The sequence below is a fragment of the Cyrtonyx montezumae genome, unplaced genomic scaffold (genome assembly GCF_038088225.1).
Source record: "Cyrtonyx montezumae isolate F1298 unplaced genomic scaffold, pur_monq_1.0 scaffold_2, whole genome shotgun sequence".
NCBI classification, from domain to species: Eukaryota; Metazoa; Chordata; class Aves; order Galliformes; family Odontophoridae; genus Cyrtonyx; species Cyrtonyx montezumae.
Window position 1 is genome coordinate 28,799,175 of NW_027071936.1, and position 17,704 is coordinate 28,816,878.

The window sequence follows — 17,704 nt, forward strand, 5'->3', positions numbered from 1 at the left end:
CCAAAATGTGGATCTTGCTTCTTGTTGAAAGTGGGTTTGTAATCAGGGCTGATGGTGAAAACAATTTATCACCAGGTCACGTGAAGCGAGAACTGAAAGCTTTGTGGGTTCTGACAAAAATGGAGAGGACAGCCACACATTGCATCTCCTCATTGCCCTTGGTAGGGCAGAATTCCTGCTGAAATTGATTGTAAGGCAGCCTCGTGCTTCCAGGGTTATTTACCACCAGTACTGCTGAGCTCTGAGCTCTGCTAGAGGAAGCTGAGCGTCTTGCAGTCCCGCAGTGAGGCAGCTTCATCTTTACAGTCCAGGCTATTTTCTGTTAATTAGTAAAGTGTGACTCCAAGTAGTCTTGCCTGGCCCATTTGATGAGTTTTGTCAAATCATTAATGTCTGTTGTTGTCTTGTTGATGTCTTGGGCTTTAAACTTAACTGAGTGGCAGCAGCTTTTTGGTTTGGATTTGCTTACCAAGTGGGAGCCTACAGAGGGATTTCAAAAGCAGAGGCTAACATTTGCTCTGAAGCACGTTCCAGCATTTCAGAGAGGTGCTGTCGGCTCAGGAAAATGGAGCCTGAGTGGTTAAGTGGAGGGTGAGCCCAGAGTGCAGCAATTCAGCTGACTTCCAGTTTCCATGTTCTTGTGTGTGGCATGGAATTAAACAGTCTAGTGTGGTCTTAGAGTTCATTTTGTTATGTTTTAACAGCGTCTTCTAGCATTGATAGATTGATCTTTGTTCCCTCTCTCTGCCTTCTTCTCTATCCATCTGTGATAAATACTGACTCCCCTTATGGTTTGTCACGTTAGGCTTGGGCAGTCTAGGGCTTTCTTCTTGTTATGTCCTGGAAAACTGTCATGCTGCGAGTCTGTTAGTTAGGTCCTTGTTCTCATATGTGTCTTTTTCTCTCTATATTTGCCTTTTCATTCAGGTCAAACTCATGGCAAGATAGACATAGGTGATTCCAGTGCGTGGGCTAAAGGTTTTCTGTATTACCTTTCCCAAGTACACTGAAAATGTGTCAGTATAGTGTACAAATTGCACTTTTGTAGGCAGTGAAAGCACTAACGCTGGACTAACACTTCCCCAAACCACAAAAATAATTGTTTTAAATGCTCTTATTCTAGTCAGTCTCTTGAAGGTACCAAAAGGAGTTGGTTGGAAAACAATATTTGCTTATTTCACTGCAATATTGATTCTTAAGTCAAAAATGAGTGAAAAGAGATCTGTATTAGAACGACCTTTATGGAGATATTTATACATTTATAACTTAAGGTTGCTTGTTGGAAGGGGGAAAGGCTTGATCCAAATTGTGTTATTAACAAAGACAGTAAGCTCAGGAGGAAGCATTTGTAACAGGAAAGCTGACACAGCTTTATCCCTAGCATTGGAGCTGCTGTTACTGCATCAGCACTGCTCCTGCGTCCTCTGTGTGAGTGGGGATGAGAGGACAGGAAGACAGCTTGCAGACACTGGGTGAGACCCTGAGAGGGGAAGCAAGGGAGCTGGGGCTTGTTCTGTAGCTTCCCTGTAATTCTGATGTAGGAAGGGAGAAACTGAAGGAAAAAAAAGCCCAGTTCTGCCAAATGCATAACATGAAGTTGGACTTTTTTATTCTTAAAAATGAAGACTTAAAGAAAGGATGTGGTGCACTTCACTCTGAAAGAAGGATCTGAAGCTCCCTGTTGCTGTCCTTCAGCTCTTGCTGCTTCCCAGAAGGTTTTGCCTTTGGGCTCTCTCCACTGATCTGCTTTGCCCCCTTGCCACCCTGCTTTCCTCCTCCTTGCTGTCTGTACCTCTGCTGGGCTGCTCTCGTGTGACACGCTGTGATGACCTCAGTCAGTGATTGAGGTGGAAGAGCAGTGGTCTTTGGCTTCTCCTTCTGGGTTCCCAGTTTTTTCAGCTGTATGACTTGCAGGCCTGACAGCTTCCTGCTTTGCTTCACGTGGTCGGCTGTAGTGTGACACTGCTTCTGTATTTTTAAAGATGCTTTTTTGTTGTTGTGGTTCTACCATAGTTAGTGCAAAACGAGTAAAGTAACTGACAAGACTGGATTGCTGCTAAACAAGAAGCTGCAGTAATTTATTTTTTTTTCTGGTGAAAGCAGATTGTAAATATGGAATCTGTTTTATTTCTGTTGGTTGTTTTTTTTTCCTTATTGATGCCTTGAGCAGATTACTTAGGAAATACGGTTTAAACCTAAAGGATGAAGTTAAGGGAAGTGATTCTTGCTTGTCCTGGTTTTATATCCCTCATCAAAATCCTATGATTTAGTTCCATTGGGAGAGAGAGACTTCAGAGGATGTCTCAGCAGTGCTGGAGGCAAGTGCTGTACCCTCTGGTTGTGCTCCAAGGGCTTCCCAAGCAGAGGCAACTGGTGCTTACCCTTCTCAGGGCTGACCTTGCTGCTTTTAAGCAGCGTTTCTGAATTAGGAGCTCAGAAGTTTACTATGCTATGCAGGCATCACAAAGTGGCAGTATGCGGCACAATTGGCTGTTACGTTCTTGCTTGTTTGTAATAGATACAGTGATTGTTGAGGCATCCTTTGAGACTGGGGTGAGAAAATGTTTTAGTGTGTGCGTAGATGAGACTGAATACTGACATGAACTTTTAGAGAAGGTGCAAAATTGTCTTGTGCAGTTCTTCCTGCGTGGTAAATTCCTGCTTTGAATAAGCATTCTTTCTAAGGAGCTTCATGCTAGAGCAATGAAGTTTTAATCCTCAACGAGATCAGCTTCTAGTTGGAAGCAGAAGGAATGCATGTGATAGCTATGTGGTCTGAAGCAGCGTGATCTTATTAGTTGTGCTTTTGTTTTGCAAATAAGTAGCTTCTCCTGATGCTGCAGGCTGAGAGAATCACCTTATTTTGGGCTGGGGAGCTGCAGAACTCTTTGGTTTGGTCCAAATTACGTGGACAAGAGGACTCTTACCAGGCTGGGCTGTACAAGTGTGGGGACTGTGGTCCTGCTATAAAGCTATAGCAAACAAAATGCACCTATGAGGAAACCCTGACAATTATTACTTTGTTGTAGTTTTTTTTTTTTTTTTCTAGCGGTGTGAAATAGAAGCAAACTGCTGGGAGAGGTGAGATTGCTTTGGGAATTGTATCTTTCACATTGCCAAACAAATTTGGTGAAAGCACCCTGCTGAGAGTAGAGAGTAGCAGTGTGCATGTTTGCTGAAACAGCATGACATTTATTTTTTTGTACGAAAAGTACTTCTCCTGACATCTGTATGGTGGAAGAAGCCCCTAAGCAGGGCGGAGGTTTGAAGGGGCTTAAAGTGCATGGACTGCCAGATACTCCTAGGTCACATAGCCTCCTTATAGACATGAGCTAGAGACTGGATTTAATAGAGCAAATGTGAGGTTAGTTATATGTAAGTTGTGTGAATTATGATCTGTTAACAATTACAGTCTTTTGAATTGTAGTTAGGCCACATAATCCAGACAGCACATACTGACAAGCAGCAAGATTGTCCTCCTCCTTGAGAGGAGGAAGGAGATGTCCTCCTTGCTATATTTGTGCTGATTCCCATCACAAGCCAGGAGGAAAGCCAGGAAGGAAAGGGAGGGCGGAGAAAATTGGACTCTGAACCAAAGGAAGATTAAGTTTTAAATCAGTAATAATCAGTACTGTATGCCAGTCCTCAAATGAGCTGAAAAAGTGCCTTGTGAGGATGTAAAGATGAGACTGACATCAGCCCTAATTTTGTTTTGTTTTAAAGTTTAAACTTTGTGTAATTCTTTTCAGTGTTATCATTGGCAAATAGCAATCAAGAATTGTTTGCTCTTCTAAGCTTGCTTAGAGTAAATGAATTCCATTGAGCTTGGAAAATATGGAGAAAGCTTATTTCCCTGAGAAATACTGTGTCAGAAGCTGCAGAGAAACATTTTGGATGCCAGCCAAGATGGAAAATGAAAGATTGGAGGAAAAAAAAGTGGGTTTTATTTTTTAGCATGCATTTGCCAAAATAATCAGGCAATTTCCCATTGCAGTTATTCATGCATTTCTGCTTGTAAAAAGACTGGCTGTGGAGAAACAGTCCATGATCTCAGTTATCTGCACAGTTGCATCATACATACCTGGTTTGTTGCAGGGCTGTGGCTTTGTTCTTTGTGTTAGAGTAGTGCAAGCTTTCATGCATGTTAAAATGTTCTTGACATGGGACTAGTGGTTTTAGAGGTTTTAGGCTGTGACTCTGATGCTTCCAAACAAGGAGCAGCATGCTGTAAAGTCAGTGATGGCAGAAGCCTTTAAAAGGAACTCATAACAGTGCAAGTTTTTTCATGAAAAATATTGAGTCCTCGTGATCAACTGCTTTGAAGTCGGCACAGCCGGAGCTGCAGTGGCTGATTGAGGTACAGGGCGGGTGTTCGGGAGGTTCCAGTCTCTCGGGAACCGAGTGAGAGCAGAGCAGCTAGTCCCGGCAGACCCCGGCAGCTCTCTCTCGCGAGAGGCTGACGTGGCGTAGGCGTTGCCAGGGCAACGGCGGGGGATTTAAAACGATCAGAACCCGGAAGTACCACTCAGTCCCCGTGATCAACTCCTTTGAAGTCGGCACAGCCGGGGCTGCAGTGGCTGATTGAGGTACAGGGCGGGTGTTCGGGAGGTTCCAGTCTCTCGGGAACCGAGTGAGAGCGGCCAGTCCTGTAGGCTGTTCTCCGAGAGGTTAACGAAGCGTTAACGAGGCATAGGCGTTAACGAGGCATAGGCGTTGCCAGGGTTTCAGCGCCCTTGTCCACACCCCTCAGCTGAATAGGGCTGAAGGGGTATATCCCTGAAGGGCTCAGGGAGGGCAGCGAAGTATCACATTACAATTCATATCTATATATATATTATTATAAACTATTATTTATTTATTTACTTTCAATTTTTCATTTCTTTGTTTTTATTTTTTTTTTTTGTGCCACGGTCTCTACTAGACAGAGGACTTGCCTTAAGAAGGCTGTGGCGACCCAGACAGAAGGTCTGCCTAGAAGCGTGGCTACACAGGTCTCTGGTTGCAAGGAGTGCCAGAGCCTGCTACTGCTGGATGAGGGTGCTAAGCAGTTCTCCTGTGCAAGGTGTGAGCAGGTGGAAGATCTGCTTAACATGGTGGTTGAATTGAGAGAGGAGGTTGAGAGACTGAGGGCCATCAGGGACTGTGAGCGGGAGATTGACTGGTGGAGTAACTCCCTAGAGTGCCAGAGAGAAAGGCACCGGGGAGATCCCCCGCAGTTGGTGGTGGACTCCCTGACCTGTCCCCGTAGGGCAGAAGGGGGATATCTGAGGGATAGGGAGGGCTGGCAGAGAGTCCCTGCTCGGTACCGTGGGCAATCTCCCCCTCTGCCTCCCCAGTGTCCCCAGATACCCCTAAGCAATAGATTTGCAGCATTGGAAGTTGAAGAGGTGATAAGGGGTGAAGTGCAGGAAGATTCCCCCAGGAGGTCACCAATGGCAAGGCAGTCACCTCCGTGCATTGAGACTGCTGCTACTAAGAAAGAAAGGAAGGTGATCGTAGTGGGTGGCTCCCTTCTAAAGGGAACTGAGGGCCCCATTTGCAGACCAGACCCAAACCGCAGGGAAGTGTGCTGTCTCCCTGGGGCCAGGATCAGGGACATTACTAGAAGACTCTCGGACTTGATACGCCCCACCGACTACTACCCGTTACTCGTAGTTCAGGCAGACTGCAATGAAATATCTCAGAGAAGTCTGCGAACTATGAAAAGAGATTTCAGGGGATTAGGGCGATTAGTTCAAGGGGTGGGAGCACAAGTGGTGTTTGCTTCCATACCTTCTGGGGCGGTGAAGGACACAGAATGGGCTAGGAAAACACAGGTGATGAATAATTGGCTGAGAGGTTGGTGTAGAGATAGACACTTTGGGTTTTTTGACCACAGGGCAGTTTACTCGGCTCCTGGCCTGTTATCTGTTGATGGGACGCACCTATCCCAAAGGGGGAAACGAATCCTAGCACAGGAGCTAGCTGGACTCATTGAGAGAGCTTTAAACTAGCTGTGATGGGGGAAGGGGATAAAGCAGGGCTCACCAGTAAAGAGCCTAAGGAGGCTGTGCTGGAGAAAGGGGTGAGGCAGATATCTCAGCTGAAGTGCATCTATACCAATGCACGCAGCATGGGCAATAAACAAGAAGAGCTTGAAGCCATTGTGAGGCAGGCTAACTATGACCTTGTGGCTATTACTGAAACATGGTGGGACCTCTCCCATGACTGGAATACTGCGATTGATGGCTACAAGCTCTTCAGAAGGGATAGACAGGGAAGAAAGGGTGGTGGCATAGCTCTCTATATCAAAGAGTGTTTTGATGTTGAAGAGCTAGTGGTTGGAAATGACAAAGTAGAGTGTCTATGGATAAGGATCAGGGGGATTTAGTCTTTAGGAGTGACATCGTGGTGGGGGTCTGTTATAGACCACCTAGTCAGGATGAAGAAATAGATGAGATGTTCTATAAACAACTCGTAGATGTTGCACGATGGCCAGCACTCGTTCTCATGGGGGACTTCAACTTCCCTGATATATGCTGGAAATGTAATACTGCACAGAGGAAGCAGTCCTTGAGATTTCTAGAATGTGTGGATGATTGCTTCCTGACACAGCTGGTGCAAGAGCCTACCAGGGGAGATGCCTTGCTAGACCTACTTTTCACTAACAGGGAAGGACTAGTAGGGGATGTGAAGGTTGGAGATTGTCTTGGCCAGAGTGACCATGAAATGGTGGAGTTTGCTATTCTGGGTGACGTCAAGAGGGTGACTAGCAAAACTATTACCTTGGACTTCCGGAGGGCAGACTTTGACCTGTTCAGGACACTTGTTGCAAGGGTCCCTTGGGACTTGCTCCTGAGGGGTAAAGGAGTCAAGGAAGCCTGGATGCTCCTCAAGATGGAAATCTTAAAGGCACAGTGTGTCAAACTGCCTGAGGGTAGGGAGGCCCTACAGAGGGATTTGGATAGGCTGAACATCTGGGCTGAGCTCAATGGGATGAGGTTCAATAAGACCAAGTGCCGGGTCCTGCACTTTAGCCACAATAACCCCATGCAATGCTATAGGCTTGGGGCAGAATGGCTTGAAGAATGTAGAGAGGAAAAGGACCTGGGGGTGTTGGTTGATGCTCGGCTCAACATGAGCCGGCAGTGTGCCCAGGTGGCCAAGAAGGCCAACAGCATCCTGGCCTGTATTAGAAATAGTGTAGCCAGCAGGAGCAGGGAGGTGATCATCCCCCTGTACTCAGCTCTGGTACGGCCGCACCTCAAGTACTGTGTTCAGTTTTGGGCCCCTCACTACAAGAAGGACATTGAGGCCCTGGAGCGTGTTCAGAGAAGGGCAACAAAACTGGTGAGGGGTCTGGAGCACAAGTCTTATGAGGAGCGGCTGAGGGAGCTGGGATTGTTCAGTCTGGAGAAGAGGAGGCTCAGAGGAGACCTTATTGCACTCTACCACTTCCTGAATGGGGGTTGTGGTGAGGAGGGGGTGGGCCTCTTCTCCCTGATAAATAATGACAGGACGAGGGGGAATGGCCAGAAGTTGTGCCGGGGAAGATTTAGATTAGACCTGAGGAAACATTTTTTTTCTGAGAGTAGTCAGGCCCTGGAATGGCCTGCCTAGGGAGGTGGTTGAGGCACCATCCCTAGTGCTGTTCAAGAAGCGTTTAGATGAGGTGCTAAGGGATTGGATTTAGTAGTTGGGTAGGGATGGTGATAGGAGGATGGTTGGACTAGATGATCTTATAGGTCCTTTCCAACCTTATGAACTTATGAAGTTGAATGTTGCAGTTGGTGATGAAAGCACAAGGTGTTGATGAGGTAAAGAAAGCAGTTCACAGAATCACTGAGGTTGGAAAAGACCACTATGATTGTCCAGTGCAGCTGTCAGCCTGTGCCCACTAACCATGTCCCTCAGCTCTGGACAGTCAGGTGCTGAGTAAGATACAGTGACTGAGAGAACAGTAACAGTTGGAACAGTGTGACAGCGCAGGGATTGAGTCAATGAGTGATGTGTGGCTAGAGGAAGTAGATGAAAACAACTGTTATCTGCAGAGAGCAGACTTGCACCAGGGTCAGCAGCATCAGCAAAGGGCAAGCCCTTGCTCAGTGTTCTCTCTTCTGGTCTCCTGCCCTGTAAGGATTGCTGTGACTCACAGGTGGGCACGTGGCAGTGCAGCAGGACAGGGGGAATGTGTTTGGTAAGCAGTTTTGGTAGTCATTTTTCAACCTTCCAGTTTCAGATATAGCTTGTCCAGGCAGAAACTGCAGGCTGAAATGAAGTGACTTCTTGTTTCTAGTGTATGCAGGCTCTCTGTTTTGATTTTTATGTAGTAGGTTTTAAAAACTTTTATTATTTTATTCTGATCTGTGGACTCTGGCCACTTCCTGAGGTTTTAGATCACGCATTATTTCAAGGTAATGTTGAACCCACTCTTTGGGTTGTCCCTTGTTTTGTTGGCACTTCGTGAGCTACCTGATTTGCAAATCCAATGTAAAGTATTACTCTTAACATCTTGACCAGTTTAGTTATTTCTGATTAAATGTATTGTTAGCTCATTCCTGAGCTAATGAATAAGGAACTAATGTAAATAAACATAAACTCAAAGTAAACATAATAGTATGATTATAGCTTTCGTTTTAGTGGTAAAAACTTTTGTTGTCCATACAATGAAAGAGAGTGTTAGCCTTGAAGATGGAGTAAAAAATACATGAATACGATTTGTCCTATTTCTGAGAAAGCTCTTCCTTCTTTCCCTTGTGGGATGCTTTGTCCCAGAAAAGGCATACTAGCATTTAAAGCAGCAGTCTGCATGTTAAAATCAGAGAAATAATCCTATAATTAACCTTCTAATGAGTCAGCATTTCTTCCACTAGCGTCCCTTTGCGGAACATGGATGTTGCTTCTTCCCTTTGGGGCACAATTAGGCATAACTGACAGTGAAACTATCTGCAACTTCTGGTTACATTTAGGGTTGCTGTAGAATTCCACTTGCTGCTCGGAGTGCCTTCGGGTGAATCTGAGAAGTGCTGTGGTTTGTTGGCGAGGCGTAGAGGAGAGTTCTTTCCTTCCAGAGGAGGAAGAAAGACCTCAGAGTGCTTTGGTTATTGGCACTTAATACACAAACACACTTCTTTCATTTGAGGTGAAGAAGAAGATCAAGAGAGCTCCCCTTATTGCTTGGTGTTTTTCTTTGCAGTTTGGTTAGGTTCAGTTCGTTGTTGTCTTGATTCTTGAGTATGTTGCATGGCCATAACAGACTCATCAGCTCTTCTGTAGGTCATATTTCCCATGCATCAGTTGTTCATGCTTCTTTGCTCAGAGCTTTTGTCAGCTGTGGCAGATAACCAGGCAGGAGCAGAGGGATTTGATAGAAGTGCACATGGACAGCATGAATGTTGTATGGCTGTCTTTCCTGGTCTTGGCCTTCAGCTGTCATCTTCCCTATATATCACAACAGCCACTGTGGGAAACCTTAAAAATAACCCCTTTCTTTCTTGGTAAGCAGAACACAGGGACCCCAAGCTAACCCCATCTCTGTTTGTAAATCTTCAGCATAGTTAATGCTTTGTGTAAGCATCTGTACAAAAACTAGCAGATTCAGGTCAGGTTTCTCACAGCAGCCAAAATACTTCCTGTATTAGGCTCTGTTTTCACTTCTCAACAGTAACATCAGTGTCTTTTTTTTTTTTTTTGTTACTTTACTGACCTGTTAGCTTCTCTGTACAAATTGATTAATGAATGTACATCCGTACGCAGCTCTAGTGAGGCCACACCTCGAGTACTGTGTTCAGTGTTGAGCTCCTCAATACAAGAAAGAAATCAAGACCCTGGAGTGTGTCTGGAGAAGGTCAGCAGAGCTGTGAGGGCTCTGAGGCACAAGTCTTATAGGATGTGGTCAGTGGGCATGGTGGGGGAGGGCTGGGAGCAGACTGGATGATCTTAGTGATCTTTTCCAGCCTTAATGATTCTGTGACTTCTTATAAAAATGTACATCTTGACCTATGTAGTTTTTCTTTGAAGGGTCTTGATTTTCATGTCACACTTGGAAACGAAGAAAAATGCGTGAGCTACACTCAAGATATTTACTAATAAAAATACAGAGGATGTGAACAGAACAGGTGGACTGGGATAGGCCAGGAAGCAGCATGCTGGGGAATTCCCAGTTCTTCTGTTAGGTTAACTGCAAATCCTGGGAGTTTGTTTGTAGGTGGTATCCCTATATAGTCTTAAGATGCTGCACTAAAGCTGGCAGTGCTCGTTGTATGTTATTTCTTAATCAGCACATTCTCTATAGACAGTTTGAAGGAAGTGGCTGGGTTTCTGTGTAGCTTGGGTCTATGGATAGTGGTCTGTGTGTAGCTGAGCATTTACTCAGGGCACACATTCAGCGTTTGTTTACTTGTTTAGATTTATTTAAAATACCACAGAGATGCTTCTGCTGTGAATTTGAGAACTCAAGCAGTTTCCTTCTTGTGAGACACCTGTTCAAAAGCACTGTAAAATGAATCTGGTGCTCTTTTTTTGTCCCTGTTCTACCCACAGCATCAGAAGCCACAGCCTTGACTTCCTCTTCATGTTGTCAGCTTTTGCATGTAATGTGTTTTTGTGACACTGCATAGTAGTGTGTCAGCTTGTTGCTGAAAGGTGTTGCCTTTGGAATTAAACTTTTTCATAACAGTTCTGGGGGCTGCTGAAAGGTGTGGGAGCATTGTATTGTGGTGCCCAGCTGGCTGGGCTTCAGAGAGGTATGGTGTTAATTGGCTTCTACTCCCAACCCTGCACTGGACTTGTAATTTCAATCTTAATAATAATCAAGAGCTCTTTCTGTTTAATAGCAGTAAAAAATCAGGGCTTCCTTGCCCTAGTGTGAAGCTGGACGTATCAGCCCCAAGCACAGCCCTTGCTGCTGCTGGACTGGCACTTGTGTTCCAACTGGTTGACATCTCTGTTTTGCTGACATTGCAGCAGTTAGGAAAATAAGTTTAAAATACGTTATTCTTAAAATAACGAATGGGATTTTCATATTAATATATCAGTCATGAAAGTGCCTCAGTTTCTTCAATGCCTATGTATTTGTTGCACTGTTCTTCCTGTGAATCTGGTTGGAGAGGGAATTCTTCTGTGAAAACTGCATCTGGGTCTAAACTTGGTATCCATGTTATCACTGGTATGTTTTCTCTAACATATCAAAAGTATTAAATTGAGCTTAAATGTACTGTGAGGAGGAGCATGCAAGTCATCAAAGGATCATCATTGCAGTTTATTATTTTTTTGTATTAAGAAGGCTTTTCTTTGTTGTTGGTCAAAAGTCTAGACTGGTGGAGAAAGCTGTACATTGTGAAAGAAGAGATGAAAGAAATGTATGCAAAACCTGTTAGATACACGAGGAAATAAAATCAGATATGCAAGGAGATGCTAATTCAGTCTGTTCCTTTTCCTCTAAATCTGTGCAGCTACCATAGTTCCTCAGTGCCAGTGTAGATTGATGAATTTCTCACAAGAAAGAGGATAGGATTATTGCCTGTTTAAAAAAAATAGTCTCCAGTGGATATTTCAGATAACCATAGAATGGTTTGAGTTGTAAGTGTCCCTTAAAGCTCATCTAGTCTGTCTCCCCTGCAGTGAATTGGGCACCTATAGCTGTATCAGGTTGCTCAGATCTGTGTGTTTGTAAGCTTTACAAGAATTGTTGGCTAAGAGTTTTGGTTTTGTTGTTGAGTGAAAAGTGGAAGCAGTGGTCTTCTAGTGTGAGTTCATCTATAGCCAGTGGTCATTTGAGGTATCTTGCCCCTTTCTGTGAAACATTCAGCTCAGATGTGATGTGTGTGGGTGGGGAGGATTGCACTGCTTGGAATTTGCTGACCTTAGTTTGTGTATTTATGTTGATTAAAAGTAGTTCTCAGTGATGGGGAATAAAAACCTGTTCCATGTGTGCACGTCATTCTCTGTCACAGTTGTCATTGTAGGTGGAAGTCTTGGGTGGCTGCTGGACGTGGAGTTGAGCAGAGGCATAGAGGAGCAGAGATGTTAAATGCTTGGCTTAGGTGTGTCTGATGTGGTGGCGCATCTAGGAGAGGGGTTTGGAGCTGCAAAATCAGCAGTGAGAAAGATGTGAAAGATCTACTGATACCTGGCAGTTTGCTCTTTACACATTGCCAGTTGTTATAAATGGATAGGTGCATAAGTTGAGAGATTTTCTTCTCTGTTTGTACTTGAGATTAAGGGAGAAAGCCCTCGATATTTGATAAGAGACCATTCACCGGTGACATTTGGCCTTGATCTCAGTATTCAGGTAGGGATAATAGGATGATTGGAATCTGGTTTTCATCTTCTCATCTGGTGGAAAGTGCTAGTAAAGAAACAATTGCATGTGCATCTTGATTTGGACCTGATTTAATTCGAGAAATATTAGAAGTATAGATAAAAAAAATATTAGCTTTATGAACTTGTTTATATGTGTGTTATGCAAGGTTCACGCAGATAAGGAATTCGCGAATCACACGAGTATTTGCAAAGGCAGAGGGCTAAAAGTAAAAAAGTAAGGGCCATGTAATCCAGTGTGTGTCATTCCAAAGGAGTTCAGTTGGAGAAGCGCAACAGAAATGTCCACCCACTACTTCACTGAGCTACAGAAGGCTTCCTGAGACTGCAGGAGGATTTAACACCTGTAATAAGAGAGCACAAGTGAAGCTAGTGGCAGGGGGAGCATCACTGGTGTTTTGCTAATGCAACAGCAGAGTTTCTCATGCAGAACTCCTGGCTATGTTTTGGAAGCAGGGGTCAGGAGATCTGATTGCACTCATCCTCCCCCTCTTCATCCCTAACGAAGAGAAGGAGAAATCTCTGCTGAAGCAAAAACAGTTGATAAGTTTCACATGGGTAAATGAATAAGGCACAATGAAGGGTTGTTTGCTGCTGCTCTCTTTATTACAGTAATGCTTAGCCATAGGGGCAGAAGGGAATTTCTGGGCTATGAAGGAAACTGGTTTCTAAAAATCATCTCTTTGAATAAAACGGTTTCTGAGGATAAGATGGTGGTTGGTCAGTAGCACTGCAGCATAAGAAGCTTTTGGGGATCAGCTGAATTATTACTTGTGGTGGTATTTAGGTGTTTTTCTTTAACTGTAGAGACTGAATGTGCTGCTTGTTTGCCAGCACGGAGTCCCGTGGCAGGAGGCGGCATAGTGATAGGTTTTCTGTGGGAGGGAGGAGGTCCTAGCAGGATGTGTACTTTGCTCAGGACTTAGGCACAGTTGGCGTGTGAAGGGGAATAGAGTGTTTCCTGTGGTTTGGACGTTCACCGGTTTGCACTTAAGTGCTGGGGAGAGCAGGCATGTAAGTAGGGAGCTGAAAATAATCAGGGTTCAGATGTCCAGGGCTTTGTCTAGTTTTGTTTGTGGGTTCAAAACTAGGGAATTAGTGGGTGTGCTGAAACAAGTTCTCCCTGTCCTGCTTGATCCTCTCCTGGGACACCCACCTCCTCGCCGTGCCTGCCAACCACCCGTGGGCTCCCAGCAGTGAAAAAAGGGTTGTTGTCTAATCAAGACTGTAGTGAACTGAAGTTGAAATGAAAACATGAAACCAGTGACCTGAGTCTGGGTTATGCTGGATCGATGCTCTTTGTACCATTTTTCATTTGAACAGATGGTTGTAGCAGAGTTAAGAGTTCCACAGAAGTCAATTTAAAAACTTCTCGGTGTGTCTTTTTCCTGAAATGTGCAGAGCTTGCCGTGCTTGCTTTTTCTGTGTAGTTGTAATTCTCTCTTATCTTGGGGGGTCTTTTGGGGGCTGGGTAGGAAGAAACTGAAGCAAATGCTGATGTTGTATAAATACCAAAATTTGAGTGCTTTAATCTTCTAAAAAATAATTTATTTCTTTGCTTTTCCTTTTAGGTTGTATTGTATTACAGTATTGTCTGTCTTAATGTGAAGAACTAGCAAAGTTTCTCAAGTTCTATTGAAAGCTGCCTTAATTTGTCTCTTGAGCTGAAAAAAACAAAAAGCTTCCCTGTATTGCTTTGTGCGGACTAACAAACCCTTTTGACTTGCAAATTTCCTGCTAATATGAACTGAGTTTTGTATGATGTGAATCTCCCTTTCAGTTATCCTTCCCTTATGCCTTGATTTTGAATCTTTCCTTTAGATCATGGCTTGCATGACATTTTCTTTCTTTTCCTTTCTTTTTGCTGTTTGCAAAGACTCTTGGGAGGATTTGACAGATGTGGTGGAGCAATTGCGTGATGATACTGAAGGTGCGTGCCACACCAACATCTTTCAGCTATTATTTCCACTTACCATTGGCTTTTGATTTATGATTTTGATCCTGGGTGCAAAATGCAGTTTTCCTTTGCTGTGCTTATAGCTGTGGCTTTCTGAACATGCTTGTCTGGTTGCACCAGGTTCACAGCCAGAACATGCTATGTGTGCTAGATGTTGGGTTTCTATTGTTAGTGTGCTAAAGAAAATGTCTTTGGTCGCTGGTGTTTATGTGTTACTCTTTCAATTGTATTAATTCACATTTAAAATGGTTGTTGTGAATGATTTTCCACTGAATTTTACCAGTTCCTTCATTATTAAAATAAAATAACACAACCAATCAACCAGAAACTTGCTACCAATTTTGGACCATCAGGTGAAGGTAGAGAAAGTTAATTGGCTTTCTCATATGAAGTGGATTCTGGGACAGTTATTTTCCTGATCCTGATATAAATGCAATAAGGTGAAGCAGTATTTAGAAGCTAAATTTTAATCTAAGATTTCAGAAAACGCCCCAGAGTTTCTGAAATACTTTGGAAATATCAAAGCGAGACCTTGCAGAAGGGACAAAGCGTGTCTGTGCACGGTTGGGCTGGAGGTGTCTGCAGCAAATGCTTTTTGGAGTTGAAGAAGTTTTCTACTTGTGCCTGAGAAGTTTCAGTGTTCATCAATAGGAATAATACAGATTTCAGAGTACGAGTGAATTGGGGCATATATCTGTATAGGCCAAATTCCTTAAAAGCAGCCATCTTAAAGTAGAAGGTAAGGCTGGGGCTGCTGACAGCCACAAGCCGTGAGAGCACACGTCTTGTTATTTCCATACTGATAACCCCAAAGGAACAATGTCAGCAGATGCATTTCGGTTCTTTTTGCGACTTGAATAGCACAGTGGCTGTTTTCTTACCAGTGCTTTGTTTAGCTTTGGTCTAATCATCACTGTTAGAATCTTTAAAGCAAACAAAGCAAAAAAACAACCAACAATAGAACACCCACATTTGTTTATTTATAGTACAGTTTATACGTTGTATAAATTCTTGGTAAAGCCAAACAGTACAGTTAAATGGAGCACATCTGTGTAAGACTTGGGGTTCTAGATAGAGCCTTTGGGTTCTGTAGGTTCTGATAGAGCCTGTGGGTGCTGCCTTTCTGAACTGCTGTGCTCAGTTACATGCTTGCCCATTGTGCTGGTATGCTCAGCTGGCTTTTCTCAGCTGTGAGAGATGTGCTCTGTCCTGACACAACAGTTCATTCTGCCCAGCACCTCCAGCTTTCTTCCTTTGTGTTTAAGGAAGAAAGGGATTTGGGTTTTTTTTGTTTGTTTGTTTTTTCCCCTGTGAAACACTGTACAGGTTTTTTGCACCTGTGGAGTGAGGTGGTGGTGAAATGTATTTCAAAGATACATTCAAAGTGTCTGTCTTTTGTTCGTCTTCCCTTATGCCTGCTTGCCACGATCATCACTCTGTTCTGCTTTTCTGTAAGCCTTAGATGCCCACTGTGTGCCCTCCCTGGTAATGGAATGTGCTTTCCCCCCCAAACAAGCACAAAGAGTCATAGAATCATTAAGATTGGAAAAGACCACTAAGATCACCTAGTCCAACCATCACCTGAAAGCCTAGCAGAGGATGGCTTCAATCCATCAGTGTCTGAATTATGAAGAGCATAATAGCAAGAACAAACAATGCACCATGTAATCTCAATAAGTGATGTTTCTCTCAGGAAATGAGATGTCATTTTAGTAGTTTGGTGTTAGTACAGCTGCTTTCCAGTTTATTCTGTCCCTCAGAGTAGACAGGTTGAATTCTGAATGCAGAAGAAAAGCAACTAGTAGAATATAACATTTTTGTTTAGAAATATATATACCTCTGTTTTTTCCGTTGTGAACATTCATTTTTAATTGCTGTTTACCTCTAAGGGGCTTGGTTTATGGGAAACAGAAGGTGTATCACCTCTTCCTCACAATGGTAGTCTGATGTGCGTTGTTTCTCGGCTCCTCATCAGTAACTTGTGGAGAGACAGCTTCAGCTTTTCCCAGGGAATTTTCTCACCCTCTGTGTTGTAAAGTGTGGCAGAACAGAGGCTGGGAACAAGACAGTTCAAGCCCTTAATTTATCTAGAGATTTGCTTTATGCGTTTATTTGAAATTATACACATGTTCATGATTTCAGAGCCTGAACAAGTAGAACTAATGTCTTCCCTAATGCGAATTTGCTGAACTGAAACTCAGTGCGCTGAGGGTAGCTGTCTGGTTTGCATAGAAAGCCAGTGCTTCGTCACTGATATGTCTCAGTTAATCTCAGTATCATTTCTCTGCCATACAAAGCAGTAGTTTTTCTAAATTTCAGATTTCGATTCTTGATTTAAAATGGATTTGCTGTATGGAGAATCTTGATGAAATACTATTCAATAGGCATTACTTGGAGCAGATTTTAAGGTTTTTTTCTTGACTTTTTAGGTTCCTAAGTACATGAAAAAGGGTAGGTGTCGCACTGAGTGACATGGTTTAGTGGTATGGCGATGCATTGGCAGTTGGACTAGATCAAGCATGTCCAACCTGTGGGCCACACAGGCTCAGCACTGTTGGCAGTACAACTGCCTCCTGTCATTATGGTGCTGACTTCACCTCAACAGCACGCACTCATCACTCAGCAACACCCAGAATTGTCCATGTACTACAAACAACGCTGTATCAGCCAAAACACAGGCATGGGGAGGGCAGTGGTGGCACATAACTATGCATTTTGATACACAGGGCTCTGAACGGCAAAGTACATGCAGCTGTGCTTTCTGGTTTGATAAAGGAGTTTGAGAATGGATTTCAAGATTGACAAAAGAAGTCATCAATTTATGTTTGTGACCCCATTTTCAGTTGATATAAATGCATTGCCTGCAAATGTTCAAATGGAATATATAGAGTTGCAATCAGATATTCAATTAAAAAATCTGATTGTGTCTCTACTAGCCTTTCATAATCCCTGTTTTAGCAGAGAGGAAGATCCCTTGCTTCACAGCCACGCCTTATTTATGTAATTTCTTCTTGTCAGTGCATACATTTGTGAACAGTTGTGAAGGATGAAGCACATGAAGAGTCAAATTTCATTAACAATCTCTGATGAACACCTTGATGGCTCACGGGGAACTTCAGCCACTGTCATCGAACAGCCTGGTGTGTTAGTTTCACAAAAACAAGGGCAAATGCCATGATTGCTATGCTTTTTTTTTTCTTTTGAAGTATTTTTCTTAAAACATTAATAATTGAAATAGGTTTTTTTACTTAAAATACACAATACTGTTAATATATATGAGGGCTGCTTTGAAAGTAGTGCCTCCTATTTTATTATGTGGGCCCATGATGTCAGAGGTTGGTGGTGTGGCAGCAGAGGTTGAACCTTCCCACCAGTATTCCCTTACATGTTGTTGCTGTGTGACAGATGGTAGCAGAGGGGCGATCTGACAGAATGGCATCTGATGTG

General features: G+C 43.5%; 1 protein-coding gene across 10 annotated transcripts in view; it reads left to right on the forward strand.

Annotated features, from left to right (window-relative positions):
• RUFY3 (RUN and FYVE domain containing 3) overlaps positions 1-17,704 on the forward strand; it is a 51,982-nt gene that overhangs the window by 7,115 nt on the left and 27,163 nt on the right. Inside the window, exons 1-2 of one of the 10 annotated variants that reach the window (XM_065736743.1) lie at positions 13,022-13,314; positions 14,177-14,230. The exons of 6 other annotated variants lie outside the window; for them this stretch is intronic. Coding sequence is in view for 2 of the 4 variants with exons in the window: in XM_065736742.1 (XP_065592814.1) it covers positions 14,125-14,230 (106 nt within the window). In the remaining 2 variants the exon portion in view is untranslated. Of the gene's footprint in view, positions 1-13,021; positions 13,315-14,104; positions 14,231-17,704 lie in introns of those variants that run through there. 3 more of the 10 variants (XM_065736748.1, XM_065736744.1, XM_065736742.1) reach the window with 3 other exon arrangements.